The sequence below is a fragment of the Heptranchias perlo genome, chromosome 21 (assembly GCF_035084215.1).
Source record: "Heptranchias perlo isolate sHepPer1 chromosome 21, sHepPer1.hap1, whole genome shotgun sequence".
In the NCBI taxonomy this organism is placed as follows: domain Eukaryota; kingdom Metazoa; phylum Chordata; class Chondrichthyes; order Hexanchiformes; family Hexanchidae; genus Heptranchias; species Heptranchias perlo.
Genome location: NC_090345.1, coordinates 27125223 through 27141248, shown reverse-complemented (window position 1 = coordinate 27141248; position 16026 = coordinate 27125223). Strand labels below are relative to the sequence as shown.

Sequence of the window (16026 nt, the reverse complement as noted above, 5' to 3'; positions counted from 1 at the left end):
CTATAAGATGTAATATTAGACCTTAGATTACCAATATGCCTTCCTGGAAATTAGCCCCTTACAAAAAGTAAAATAATGTAATTTTAAGGATATTAGAAGTAACTTACAACAACCATGAAATTTGTCAAGCAATGCATTACAGATATCTTGAAAATTGAAAATGATCACCTCACTCACAAAACCAGTCAGATTTCCTCACCTTCTGCCAATTCATAATGGATCGGCAGCCTTCATAATCTTCTTTTGAAAATTTAGATATTCACCAGTTCAAATTGAATACTGAGTACTACACTCGGCAATCTGAAACATTTTCTGAATGTCAATGTGTCACCAACTCAGCCATGCAATGCATTCACCCAGTGCAACATCATTCAAGTATTCATAACAACATGCTGCATCTCACGTGATCATGATATAATCCATTTCTACAGATTAACATTCAGTGAATCTAAATTATGGACAGAATAAATCTCGATGCAAAGGGTGCATTGCACTTTCTAACCTGCAAGATTTACAGCAATTCATTGTATTAAAACTATGATTGAAGCAGTTCCAAACTTCACAGTACACTCATGGTTTAAAATTTACCCAAATATATATGACCTGATAGATTTTATTGATATTAGATCATCTATATTCTCTTTCATCATATGCCTTGACTCAAGAGATGCTGAATAAAGTGTTTATTATTTCAATTCCTTGACATAAGGATATCTAAAACATCAATGCTTTGTTTTATAATTACTGAAAATAAATAAGCATTAAAAATACACCATATTTGTATACAGTGATCTCCATATTCCTTATTAATATAAATCTATTGTTATATATGAGCAGTGCCAAAAATACTGGGAAAATTTTTGAAAAATATCTAAAAATACGACTGCAGTAGATCAAAATATACTATGGGGATATTCATATACTTTATTACTTAGGGTGGCAAATTCATCAACAAACGGTAAAGGTAAAATATCACCACAAATACATGCTTCCTATTTTTCACAAACCATTTTAAAAGTACATAATTTAAATTTACTATGCCTATTTATGCATGCTAATTAGTATTGAATATTTATACTAGAACAGATATTTCCATTGCCAACTTGTTTTCTAACGTATTCTAACCCGCATCAAGTTGTGCTTGCTGACCTACACTGGCTCCCGGTTCATCAATGCCTCAATTTTAAAATTTTCATCCTTGTGTTCAGATCCTTCCATGGTACACCACTCCCCATCTCTGTAACCTCCTCCAGCCCTACAACCTTCCAAGAACTCTGCGTTCCTCCAACCCTGGACTCTTGTGAGTCCCCCACTCCATTCGCCCCACCATTGGTGACCGTATCTTCAGCCATCTAGGTCCTAAGTTCTGCAATTCCCTCTACTCCTTTAAGACCCTCCTTAAAACCTACCTCTTTGACAAAGCTTTTAATCACCCCTCCTAATACCTAATTGTTTGTCTCAGTGTCAATTTTTGTCTTATTACTCTCCTGTGAAGCACCTTATGATGTTTTCTGATGTTATAGACTCTATATAAGTATAAGTTGTCGTCTGTTTTATCCTCATCCATAAACATGCTTAAAAAACGTTTTCATATGCAAAATATATTTTCCAGAAAAAAACTTTGCATGTACTAACTTTCTGAAATCCATGTCGAAGAAAAAAATAAAAAAGCTACCTGTTCTATCAAAATTGATGATTAAATATGGTTAGTAGTGGAGTTATCCAACTGACATTTTCAGGGACAACATGGTGATGCTATAACCTGCAATTGTAAAGTTGAGCGGGAGAATATAAGTTTAATTCACTCTCCCAAAGAATTTAGCTGATATGAGCACTAATGCGTTCAGCAGGGAAAAGAACCCTCCATGCATCCCCTACTGGCCAGCCAAAGAAGTCATTACCCAGAAGCAAGCAAGCAAGATGCATGGGACAAGATAGAACCTAAAAATACAGAAAACTGAGGGTGGCTACCCTTCAATGGAGGGTATATACCCTCAATAAAAAAACATTCAAAATAAATCCATTTTCAATATAGCTGAAAATGTTATCTTTGATGTATGAGAATCACAATTATAAAGCCTGTGCTATTTTACCAGGTTCTTGAAAATAATTCTTTGCTCAGTATTATTCAATGCTTTTCGAAAACATTACTTGAGCAACTGTCAGCACCATTCGTGAGATCATTAGTTTAAAATTATGCAAATTAATGCATTTTAAGTTAAAACTGCTTCTGAATGGTATATGTGGAAGGGAAAATGCAATGTTGAAGTGTGCGGCTCCCACAAAGATGTCTAAATTCAGATCCAAAAATCTCATCTAAGAGATAAATAGCAATGACCTTTCCTTCATTAAATGCAAATACATAAGTTCACCTTCCTTTGTATGTACTTTGTGTGCCTATAGTTTTTATTAATAACTTTCGAAGGAACTCATTAACTCAACATGGTGCCAGTCTTGTCTATCTCTCTGTATTGTGTATCTATAAAGGCACTGAGTAACTCAAAAAACAGACAAGCAGGATTTTTTTTGGCAAATAGAAATAATGACAAAGTTAGGTGTTAAGTTTAATATGTGTCGATGCTGAAAACAATAGAAATGTTTTAAAAATATTAATTTTGAAGAATAAGCATCAAACCTGTCAAGGTAGTTCTGATGATGGAGCAGCACCATAAAAGTTGATGTGCCTACTGCACCAACTCAACAGGTTTGACAGTTGCTTTAGGGGCAGGGAAAAAGAAACATCTATGTTAGAGAGCGTTTATGGCTTCAATACGATCTGGCTCTTGTCCAACTTGTTCATGAGTGCTTATGCTTCTAAATTATTATAAATTATGACTGCTATAACATTCATCAATGCCATAATCATCTCGAGGTTCATGGTACAATGCTGCAGTCAGTTATTCATAACACGACATTTTTTTTCCCACCAATTTTCTTTCCATGACTTGGAAACATTTCAGTGGTTCTGAACTAAAAAAAACGTAGATGTGCCTAGGCTATTAACAACACTGTAAAATGAGTACCAGTATATTAAACAAATTAATTAAGGCCTTTCTGTTGATAGAGTGGTCAAAATCTTCTCTACACCTGTCTCAAAAATTAAAAGTGAACGAAGTCTTACCCGAATAAATGAAGGAAAGCCTTGACCATAGTATCCAACAGCAAAATAATCCGGTTTTGCTCGTATCACTCTAACAATGTTCTCGTAGAATTGGGCTTGTTTTTGCTGTAAAAGTGATCCACAAAGAAATCTGAATGATTAACAGCTCATGCAAGCAAAAAATAATTACAATGTTATTTGTATGATCTGCCATTTAATGTCTTACCAGCAATTCACTGAGTTGTTCGTAATCAAACAGTTCATTTTCATATTGTTCTGCGAGTTCTTTGCCTAAAGAAATGGCTTCCTCCCACATCTGATAAGCAAGAGAGAAAATGGAACACAAAAGTGAAGTACTTAATGTTTTCTAATTACTCATTACCAAATACTCAATACTAATCTCTATGCACTTAGCAGTTATGTCAAGGTTATCACTTCAATAATTCTTTTTGCTAGATGAGATTCTGATTATTTCTGTCCAAAGAATTGTGCAATCATTTATTTACTCTGAATGACCACAATTTGAAAGTTCTGAACATCCATTCTCACTACTATCACTGTCCCAGAAAAACAGCTTAATTCTGGAATCATTTTATACTTAGAAGAACTCTGTTGTCATTCAACCTGTCCACGGGAGTGAAACATCCTGGATTCACATTATGCTCTTGATTTGCAGTGCATGCATGCATTGCACAGGTTACCATCAGAAGATTAGATTTAAATTTCAATAAGGCAGAAATTGGGATTTGGGGTCGAGGGGTGGGAGTTTGGAGATCGGGAATTGCGGCGGCCGGGAGATCGGGACTGTTGGGAGATTGCAGCGTCCAGGAGGGTTGGGAAATTGGGGCTGGGGGTGGGAGATCAGAGATCGGGAATCATGGGGGTGGGAGATTGGAGATCGGGAGTTGCGGGGCAGGAGATCGGGAGTCGGGCATTTCAGGGCAGGGGTGGGAGATCGGGAGTCGGGCATTTCAGGGCAGGGGTGGGAGATCAGAAGTTGGGCATCTCAGGGGCATAAGGTGGGGTGGCGGGAGTGGTGGCAATTGGGAGGGTCCTTTAATGTGAAGTCAGGAGGCACACTCCTGCTCCTCCCGGCAGCACATTCAGGTAAGTTACTTACCTTCTTTGTTGCAGGCATTCTTTATGGCTGTCTTCCTGAGTGCAACCCGGGACAGGGCAAACCAATGTTGGAGCGGTGGCCTCAATCAGGCGTTAAGCCCTTTATTTGCATAAGGAGAGGGCTAACGCCTGCGGCAGGCATGGGTAACGGACGCCTCTTGTTTGTCCTTACCCAATATGGCGGGCAACGCACTTCCAGCCAGAAGTGTGCTCATGCTTCCTGCCCACCATTTTGGGACCATGGTAGGCTGCGTGGCCACTGAAAAACAGGTGCTACGTGGTCCAATTTCTAGACCAGTGAACATCAAGAGAATATGGATGTATAAATTTTTCTTGATGTTTTTGAAGGCATACATATACAATGCCATGCCGTTCAAATGCACTTACAAATTATTCTGCACAGAAAAAAATACAATTTAACTTTTGTGATTAGATTTGCTATCCAACTTTTGCTTTTGCATGGTTGTTAAATTGGTGATTATACACACATAGACTGATAAGCCATTCCATTACGTTTCATGGTCTATTTCAACGAACAGGGCATTTACCAAGTTCAGCAAAGTACAATGAAGCTTTTGTTATTGATTGAGGTGTCAACTCATTCTTTCTGGAGGGGCATGCAGAGATGTGGGTTGCAAGGTGACCAAGGTTGAGAATTAAATATTCCAGGATACTTGACTTTTCAAAAAGACAGACAAAATGGAAAAGGCGGGGGGGGGGGGGGGGGGGGGGGGGAGTCCTGATGATAAAAGGTGATACAAATACAGTAGTGAGGAATGATCTTGGCTCGGAAGATCAGGAAGTAGAATCAGTATGGGTGGAGATAAGAAATAACAAGGGGCAGAAATCACTGGTGGGAGTAGTTTATAGATCCCCTAACAGTAGGTTTACTGTTGGACAGAGTATTAATCAAGAAATAAGAGGAGCTTGTAACAAAGGTAATGCAATAATTGTGGGGGACAAACCAACGACTGGACAAACCAAATTGGCAAAAGTAGTTTGGAGGATGGTATCATGGAATGCATTCGATACAGTTTCCGAGAACAATACACCATGGAACCAACCAGGGAACAGGCTATTTCAGATCTTGTCTTGTGTAATGAGACAGGTTTAATTAGTAATCTCATGGGGCAAAGTGATCATAATATGATAGAATTTCACATTGAGTTCGAGAATGGCGTACTTAAGTCCGAAACTAGAGTCTTAAACTTAAATAAAGCCAATTATATAGGTATGAGGGACAAATTGGCTAAGGTTGATTAGGAAATTAGATTAAAAGATATGACGGTAGATAAGCAATGGCGAACATTTAAAGAAATATTTCATATTTCTCAATGAATATACATTCCATTGAGGAATAAAAACTCCACGGGAAAAGTGATCCATCTGTGGCCAATGAAAGAAGTTAAGGATAGTATTAGATTAAAAGAAGAGGCTTGTAATGTTGCCAAGAAGAATTGCAAGCCTGAGGATTGGGAGAGTTTTAGAAACCAGCAAAGAATGACCAAAAAAATTGATAAAGAGGGAGAAAATGGAATATGAGAGTAGTCTAGCAATAAATTTAAGAACAGATTGTAAGAGCTTCCACAAGTATGTAAAAAGGAAGAGTAGTGAAAGTAAATGTTGGTCCCCTAGAGGCTGAGACAGGAGAAATTGTAATGGGAAATCAGGAAATGGCAGACATGTTGAACAAATATTTTGTATCTGTCTTCACAGTAGAAGACACAAAAAACATACCAGAAATAGTGGGGAACCAAGAGTTTAATGAGAGTGAGGAACTTAATAAATTAATATTAGTAAAGAAAAAGTACTGGAGAAAGTAATGGGACTAAAAGCCGACAAATCCCCCAGACCTGATGGCCTACATCCTAGGGTTCTAAAAGAGGTGGCTGCAGAGATAGTGGATGCATTGGTTGTGATCTTCCAAAATTCCCTAGGTTCTAGAATGATCTTAGTGCATTGGAAAGTAGCAAATGTAACATCGCTGTTCAAGAGAGGGAGAGAGAAAACAGGGAACTACAGGCCAGTTAGCCTGACATCAGTAGTCCGGAAAATGCTGGAATCTATTACTAAGGACGTGGTAAAGGGGCACTTAGAAAATCACAATATGATTAGGCAGAGACAACATGGTTTTATGAAAGGGAAATCGTATTTGACAAATCTATTAGAGTGTTTTGAGGATGTAACTAGCAGGGTAGATAAAGGGGAACCAGTGGATGTAGTAAATTTGGATTTTCAAAAGGCATTCGATAAGGTGCCACACAAGAGGTCATTACACAAGTTTAGGGCTCATGGGATTGGGGGTAGTATATTAGCATGGATAGAAGATTGGTTAACGGACAGAAAACAGAGAGTAGGAATAAACAGGTCATTTTCAGGTTGGCAGGCTGTAACTAGTGGGGTGCCACAATGCCACTATTTACAATCTATATTAATGACCTAGATGAAGGGACCGAGTGCAATGTATCCAAGTTTGCTGATGATACAAAGCTGTGAGGAAGACACAAAGAGTCTCCAAAGGGATATAGACAGGTTAAGTGAGTGGGCAAGAAGGTGGCAGATGGAGTATAATGTGGGGAAATGTGAGGTTATTCATTTCGGTAAGAAGAACAGAAAAACAGAATATTTTTTAAATGGTGAAAAACTATTAAATGTTGGTGTTCAGAGGAATTTAGGTGTCCTTGTACATGAAACACAAAACATTAACATGCAGGTACAGCAAGCAATCAGGAAGGCAAATGGTATGTTGGCCTTTATTGCAAGGGGGTTGGAGTACAAGAGTAAGGAAGTCTTGCTGTAATTGTACAGGGCTTTGGTGAGTACCTGAGTACTGTGTACTATGTACAGTATTGGTCTCCTTACCTAAGGAAGGATATACTTGCCTTAGAGGCAGTACAACGAAGGTTCACTAGATTGATTCCTGGGATGAAAGGGTTGTCCTATGAGGAGAGATTGAGTAGAATGGGCCTATATTCTCTGGAGTTTAGAAGAATGAGAGGTGGTCTCATTAAAACATACAAGATTCTGAGAGGACTTGTCAGGGTAGATGCTGAGAGGCTGTTTTCCCTGGCTGAGAGTCTAGAACTAGGGGGCTTAGTCGCAGGATAAGGGGTCGGTCATTTAAGACTGAGATGAGGAGAAATTTCTTCACTCAGATGGTTGTGAATCTTTAGAATTCTCTACCCCAGAGGGCTGTGGATGCTCAGTCGTTGAATATATTCAAGACTGAGATAGATAGATTTTTGGACTCTAAGGGGATCACGGACTATAGGGATCAGGCGTGAAAGTGGAGTTGAGGTCGAAGATCAGCCGTGATCTTACTGAATGATGGAGCAGGCTCGAGGGGCCGTATGGCCTACTCCTGCTCCTATTTCTTATGTGCTGTTTCATGTGAACTTATTTTCAAAAGAAATCTATAAACTGAAGAGCAGACCACTGAAGAATTGCGTTCTTATTACAGAATCCATGAAAACCATGACCCCCTCTCCCCAACCCAAGCAAAAAGTGCCCTGCTCCAATCCCTGGCTCTGATTTGCTAATCCATAAGATTGAGTACTGCTGCAGGCTGTGGGTAGGACTTCCTGATCCTGTGATAACTTTGTGCCAACCAACAATATGCAGCAGAATTCCAACCTTGGAGGAGCAGTAAGCAGGAGCAGAGGCCGACGATGAAGGATGAATCTGGGAAAACAAATGCTGTAAACTAGAGAGGAGAAGGCAAGAATAGTGTCAGTGTGAACTAGGTGGGTAGGGCATGAAAGCAAAGTACTATCATGAATTGATTAGAGGAGGAAATGTGCCAGGGTGACCTGCAGAAGCGGAGGGTGCCCATATAAGGTGGGGTTGGGGGAGCAGAGAAGAATAGTGTCAGCGTGCAGTGGGATGAAAAGAGGGGATAAGTGCCAGAGTAACTTGGAAGGTGGGGGAGGTGGGAGGGAGAGAGAGAAGAGTGCATTTAATAAAACAATTTAATAATCCGATTTAGCAACAGAAAACACCAATACATATCTACAATAGTCCTCAATTTCTCCACAAGGGAAAGATCCTGCAACTTTTGCCACTATCTTCCACAGGTTTCCAATAGCCCTGCTGATAAGGAACTTCTAAAAACAGTAAAGCAGCTCAGGGGTTAACCTAATATTTAAAATATGTAAAGTCAATAGATTAACCAATGTACAATTAACAAGTACTCCATTAGCTTCACATGCAACATAAAAAATTTGGAAAAAAAATAATTATGTAGTAAAGTGCACGTAAAAATAGAAAACTTGACCTTTTAAGACATTAAATTGTTAATGTTATTATACAATCAATGAAAAATTGTGTGATTATGATTATGGCGGTGTTGGCAGTTGAACAAATGAGACAGTTTAAAAAAAACTAGTCTGATCCAGTTCAAAATTGCGTGGGAAGAATATAAGTATTTTAATTAGCATAATTTAGCTCCATGGAAGCAGAGACTGTTAAATGTCCCAAGACCAGGGGCTTTTAAATCCAACATTGCATCTATTGGATGCAGATTGAGATAAAAATATCAATTTAAGAATAATACAATCAGCAGAAATCATTAATTATCAAAGAATACTGCACTTTGGTATTTGTAATTATTCTGCGATACAGAACATACAGTTTCTTTAGCTACAGGGCTATTAACTGCTAACATGTTGTCATAAAAGGGCTGATTTTCCTGTCACTTGCCCCCAGTTCCCTGGGCGCAAATGTCAGGATAAACGAGTGGAAACTTGGATGGCTGGATCTCATCCCCTTTTACACTACCATGGGAATTCTGGGGGTTTCCTGGGAGGGCTGAGCTTGGCTTGCACCCGTTGTAGGTGCAGCCCAGTTGGAAGGAGGCATATCCAGCTTCTCACCTCACTTTCAGGATCCAATGTTGGGTGGACACCACAGCACAGGTGCAGGCTTGCCCCCGAAACTTGCACAATCGCAGCGTTTGTGGGTTTCTGGGGGCAGGCTGAAAACCGTACGGTAGGAATTATTTTCTAAGTTAATCATCCTCCCTCCTAGATGTTAACATCTGGTCAGGTCTTCTAATTGCCGATCTCCACGAGCAGCCAGACATTCTTGACCTGTGAGGCTTGCAGCTGAGGCTCACTTTCCTGCCCCCTCTGCCAGTTCTAGACCCCGTCAGGGGGAAGGCCAGCACTCAGTAAGGTGGGGTTGCGGGGGAGGGGGCAAGGTGGCTCCCCCAGATCATTAAAAAGGCCTGGAACAGGAAATGCAGGCACTCCTGGCCTGGACAGGCTAAGTTTCATTGGGCATACAGCCTTTCAGATGTACTTGGTTTGGAAATGAGTTGGATCAGGCTTGCTCTGAAGTGAGAATTCCATTCAAATGATGGCATATCGGTGAAGGGCTGTAACATTAGTGCGGTGTTTTCTGCTCCTGGATCTAGGAACGTTAATGTTCTTATTTTTTGGTTTGTTACCACTATCATCTCTCCATGTGAAATCCCTTGTATTTTCCACTGGGAGTAATCTTTCATCACTTGGATGTACATGTCAACACTGGAAATCTGACTGACATATGATAGTGCTAGTTTCAAAATTTTAAAGTGGCTTAACAGCTATTTAACTAGTATATGTAACATCTATCAATGTTAAGGAGCTGCAGCAGCTGCAATTTTGGGATTACTATGTCAAAACCACAAACTCAGAGAGCTTATTTCACAGACAGGGCTCTATCTCAACTCATGGATGCAGTGCTTGAATGGAGAGAAGCTCCTTTTTGGATCAGCAGGAGTCAACACCAAGACCAGGTGCTAGCATGCCTGACAGGAAGTTTTTGATAGGGTGAACAATGGTTTTCTGCCGCACTTATGTCAGAGAGTAGGGCCCCAAGAACTTGCAGACCATAGAATTTTGCTGAATACAAGTATGTATCTGGCATACTTCAATTTACTGATTACTTAGTCTGGATATTTTGTAAGAGTATGGAATACTTATTTATGCAATTCATCACTTTATATAAAAGCTTTTCTGTGGTATTTGCAAAAAGCTTTGCCTGATGGCTCAACAGTATCATGTCAGACCTATAAACCAGGCAATCAATATGAATATTGCAACCGAAAACATTGTCTTTGCAGTGACATTATCTTATATTAATACAGCATTACAAAATCATTTTACCTTTCCTTTATCAAAGTAATGGATAATTTCCTGGTAAAGCTGTTCTTTCAGTTGTCCTTGGGTCTGTGCTTGATATTCATCTCTCTGATTCAGGTGAGCTGCACATGGCTGTTCAGACCACTAAACAAAAAACAGCAATAAAAGAACATGTATATTTTATGATTTTAGATATATTTATATATACATTTCTACACAGGTCAACATCAACATGATTATTGCACCATTGGCATTTACAGCACAGAATGAAGCAATTCAGCCCACGGTGCTTGTGCCCTTGCCAGATCAATTCAAATCTATTCCTAATGCCCTATTCTTTTCCCTTAAAAGATCCAATGGTCACTGCCTCAACTACTTCCTGTGGCAATGTAATGCATGCTCCAACAATAATACTTTGATTTGCAATTTGGTAGGAAAAGCCATCAGACCTAGTAACTTGCATAAAGCAAATAATTTATGTCAACAGCAAGGTCAGAAAATATAACCTATCAAATGCCCATTGTAGACAACTGGCAAACCGAGGGTTAAGCACTTAATGAACAAAAGTGACTTTCTTTTTGTCTTTAGAGTTACAGTTCATTCTCCTGTAGACTGCTCAATGACATTGTGAATGTCATCATTATGTACTGCTTAAGACAGCTGGCACAACGCTGCGAATCTCCCACCACCCCAAAAATGCATTGCCAATGCCATTGTAACATGTACCCTACTGACCTTCAAGAAGTGCTTTTACATTTGTTCTTCTGTGCTTCTGCAGTATCAATGCATCCGTACATTTGCCCTTAATTTTATTTTTTAAACTTATGCTGTCGTTCCATTGTTTTCTTCTGATTGAACAGAGCTGACTGTCCCTTCAGCTCTTTCAATCAGGAGATAGAGGTATTCAAAATCATGAAGGGTCTAGACAGAGTAGATAGAGAGAAACTGTTCCCATTGGCAGAAGGGTCAAGAACCAGAGAACATAGATTTAAGGTGATTGGCAAAAGAACCAAAGGTGACATGAGGAAAATTTTTTTTTACACAGCGAATGGTTAGGATCTGGAATGCACTGCCCGATGGGGTGGTGGAGGCAGATTCAATCATGGCCTTCAAAAGGGAACTGGATAAGTACTTGAAAAGAAGAATTTTGCAGGGCTAAGGGGATAGGGCGGGGGAGTAGGACTAGCTGGATTGCTCTTGCATAGAGCCGGCGTGGACTCGATGGGCTGAATGGCCCCCTTCCATGCTGTAATCTTTCTATGATTCTATAAAGCAGCAGTATATCCCACTGTGTTTGAGTTTTCAGTGTATATTCAAGGAGAAAGCAAATAGTATAATTCAGTGCTCCTCATTCACATTGCTTCACAAGAACCAAATACAGTGTCAGCCGAAGTCTGGGAACACTTCTACGCAAATCACTTGATTTTTTTTGGGTGAATTTTTTTTTTTTTGCATATGACCTGTTTATCTTTTACAATTTCTTTTGTAGCATTTGAAGCTAAGAGTTTAGACCAATCTTCTTTCAGCACAGATGGGCTGCACGTATGCATGAGTCAATGTGTTTATCAGCTGTGATATAGAGTATCTGAGGGACAAGAGATAAAATAGCTATTAATGAATTATTCATATTAGATGCTGACAGTAAGGAACAAAATAGGCATTCACGATTTGGAAGAAAGGATCTAGCAGAATTTAGGGGGCTGCTCTTGTTGTAGATGGTGATAAAATGTGGGAATAAATTGCTACTTAATGCACCCGGCCAATTTAAAAATAGTACAGTATCCCAAATCTTAAAAGTGGGATTGGAAGATTATAAACCATTAAATCTGAAGGATTAAAACAAATATTGGATATGGTGCAAAAATAAAAATTGTGCATTTATGGGAATAAAAGGCTAGATTATGTGATTAAAGAACTGAAAGGATTGAGTGATCCAGGTCATACAGGAGCAAAATAAATGAGCCTTCTCTTAATCCAAGTTCTTTCAAGTTAGAAATGAGTCATCAGGGACATACCGCCATGTGAATGTTGTGTAGTATAGGACTCAATGTAGCCAAGAATAATATGAAACCATTGGCAAATAATATCTGCGGATCAGCACTTCAAACTTAATCTGGAAAATATATTTACTCAGGCAATACAGGGAAACAGCAGGAAGCTGATCAAAGTAGTATCAGAACTGCTAAAGCCCACTTGACTTTCAACAGCTGGAGATAAATCTAGAACAGTGGAGTAATCAGCACATACAGGATATCAAACACATATAATCTCAACACCACTTTATAGAGCAGAAACTTGTGCTCTTAGAAAGACAAAGTCAATGGTCTTCCCACCATTTGTTTTTTTAAGGGAGCTTAAAATTAGATGGGATTTAATCACAAATAACAGTCTATTATAAAAGAACTGTAAGATCTTTGATGTGAAGGTCTTAGGACCATAATTAATCATGTCTCATCTCAGACCATTAATTATTTTAAGATTCAAGGGCAGACGAAGTGAGATTCCATTTTATGGTTGCACTAATAATGTTCTGCTGTGAATTATTTCGATAGACGCAAGTCTTATGCACAATAAATATTGATTGTAAAACTAGCATTAAATGCTACTTAGAATTACAAGTAGTAGAATGCCTGTTCTAGGAATAAGCCTTAGCTCAATGGTGCATTCCTGCCTCTGAGGCTATGGGTTTGAACCCCACTCCAGACAGCCCTGGCGAGTGGAGGAGAGTTCTGGTCTCTGAATACTGGGTTGACATCCGGCAGGGTACTTGCGGGAGTGTAATGGCCCCCCCCATCATAGCCCCAGCGAGCAGGAGATTAGCGACCCAGCCTCTGAAAAGTGGGATGACATCTAGAGAGGTCTTTGCGTCCATTAAGATTGGAGTGGCAACCCCCTGCCACCACCATCGTATGTGGCTGGTCCACCCTGGTCCGGCTAGTGATCTGGCCACATAAAAAGGGTCTTCAATATGGAAACAACCGTGATCATGATTTGCTGGAAGAAATAGGTTGAATCATGTGACGCTAGGCACGGAAGAGAAGAAGAATGTTTGTACTAGAATCTGTCCGACATTATCCAGGTGATGGGAATCTTATTTGAAATATACATTAAGCTAAAGGCTTTCCAAATCATAACCTGAGCAAACTAATATCTGTACAAGTACGTGTAGAATATTGGGTTGCTTAAAATCCTTACTGAAAAGCAAGAATTCAACAAAAAAAAGAAATACAGCATGATACATTGGTAAATTTCTTACCAGTAATTGCACTGGACATAAATATCAGCCAATTGAAGACTAGAGATATATTAATAGACTTGGCTTAGACCAAAAGGCAATGCCAATGTCCAATCCCAATTAACTCCTAAAATCAAGAATCACTGCAGAATACCAAGTATATTTATTCAGAACGATGCTGGTATAAACAGATTTAAATATAGTTTCTTTCCAACAATTATAGATTGGATAGAGGCGCTAGGGATCATGACTTTCTGTACTGTTGATGTTTATAAAATCTACCTTTTGATTTACTTTACAATGCCAATATATTACACTGATTACATTACACGTGTATATCTACTACTTACATATCTGTAATATTTTTAAAATGGTGAGTGGATTGCAACATTCTATCTCAAAATACATTGATAAGCCATATGTCAAGATTTGTAAATGGGAAAACCTATTAAAAAACTGTCAACATTTACCTGCAGTACCAGTTCTACCTGTAAATGGTGCTATGGTCGGCATTTATAATATTGAAGAACTATCATGTTAGTCCAAACCCAGCGCTAAAATCTTTTGGCCTTTAAATGTGATTGGGGTAATTTCTGTCATCAGTGGCATAGCAGATCACCTGCCTTTTATAGAACGAATCAAATAAAAATCAGGCAGATTCTAACAAGGGTGGGCGACCCGAAATTACAACCCGGGGGTGAAGACAAAAATCGACCTATTGTATCTACTCATTCAGCATCACTAAAAATCCACTGGGTGGCAGTGAGTAATAAATCTCAATGTAAAGAAGACTCCCCTACCCTGGCATCAAGAATTCAGCCTATGAAAACTTCCTGATGCCCAAAAGAGAGCTACTACAAAGCTCCCTTGATCATGCCTGCACCAAAAATTTAGTCTGCTGCCCTATGGAAAAACATTGCTATGCCACAACCCCCCAAACCCCAACTCTGAATGATAAAACGTAAGTTCTTTCACCCGACATTTCAAAGCAGACAAGTTGGATGGCACAGCGCCAACAGTGGAATTCCCAAATTGAGAAAAAGTTCCCTCTCTCCACTTTGAGCACAGCATTTGTCTTTTAAGATAACTCGTCTAAAATTGACGACTTCTTAAAAGACAAATGCTGTGCTCAAAGTGGGGAGAGGAACCTTTCCTCAGTTTGGGAATTCCACTGTTGGCACTGTGCCTTCCAACGTGGCAGAGATCTGGTCCATTACACCAGATCTCCACCCCCTTCATGTTGCCCCAGGAATTCAGGGGTTTCCTGAAGAAGGGAGGGATAGGGAGGAGGTGGAGATGGGCCTGGCCTCCAATCTGCAAAGGCCCATAGCATTGATGGAAATGAGGCATGAGGGGGTGTTCCCGACCCTCTCGCCTCAATCTTCTGTTTGTGTGGTTATTTGAATTCAGACACGTGCACTCCATGAAGCTAGCATTGAAGAAGCTAGATACAAAAACAACAATGCCTTTCTTGATTCGACACAAACTGACAATCGCACTTACACAAACCAAGGATAGCTGGTGTGGGAAATAGAAAAGAGACACAAGCGCAATAGGAGTTGCATTTCTGAGGGTAGAGTTAAGAGACATACTGTTGGGGAAGCTTGGAAGTCGTTAAAATGGAGCAGTTCCATTTTTGATTTTAGTGCCATTGAACTTGGCTGTGGATGAGGTGCCTCAGGTGGAAGTCTCTTGCATAAATGCTAATCCGGGTTCTATTACGTTAATAGGATCCCAATGATATTTTAACTGGGACCCGAGCAGGAAAGTCTCCGCAGCTTTCTCGCCCGACTGGGAAGGCTGAAGAGGCCCTCCAGGTATTGTAAAAAATTTCTTCCGTGGGGCCAAGGGGAGCAGGAGTGCTTCTCTGGGCCCAACTAGGAAAGTTGCAGTCTCCTCTGCTCCGGATTGCACCCCCCGCACCCCTTTTCTTCCCATGACACCCTTCTGAAAATCCCTCCTCGCCACTCACCTGGAAGCTGGCGGGCAGCCAAGGGTCATTTGAACTTCCTCTGCCAGCAGCCACTCTGCGTCCTTTTCCAGCCCATTCTGGGAGGGAAGTGGACCGGAGCCATTTAAACGAGGCCCGAGAGTTAAGATACCATCTGAAATTTAGGCCAGCAAGTGCATTTCACACTCACCCTACCCGTCTGAAGCCCACTCTAGGTTAAAATTGACCCCTAAGAAAAAACATCTCAGTCAGAAGGTTCTCATGGGACTTTGGAGGGTCGCAGATGATGAAAATTTTGAGTGAAAGATGGGAGGAAATAGAAGAGGCTGAGTTGCTCAAATGAGGACTAGGTGCCCAAGCAGTAGAGGCAAAGCCCGAGGTGAGACTTGTGGCTGAGAGCAATGTCATAGCAGTTTGGGTGGGGCACATGATGGATTGTGTGGCCAGGTGGGAAGACTTCAGTGAAGAGGAAGGAGTCACCATCTGTAAACCAAGTTTC

General features: G+C 40.1%; 1 protein-coding gene across 3 annotated transcripts in view; it reads right to left on the bottom strand.

The window, feature by feature from the left end:
* The window catches only part of dock1 (dedicator of cytokinesis 1), a 472808-nt gene that overhangs the window by 71608 nt on the left and 385174 nt on the right, over window positions 1-16026 (bottom strand). For all 3 annotated transcript variants that reach the window (XM_068002361.1, XM_068002362.1, XM_068002363.1), the window contains 3 exons: window positions 10366-10485; window positions 3327-3416; window positions 3122-3226 (listed from right to left, as the gene is read on the bottom strand). In XM_068002361.1, coding sequence (XP_067858462.1) covers window positions 3122-3226; window positions 3327-3416; window positions 10366-10485 — 315 coding nt within the window. The remainder of the gene's footprint in view (window positions 1-3121; window positions 3227-3326; window positions 3417-10365; window positions 10486-16026) is intronic.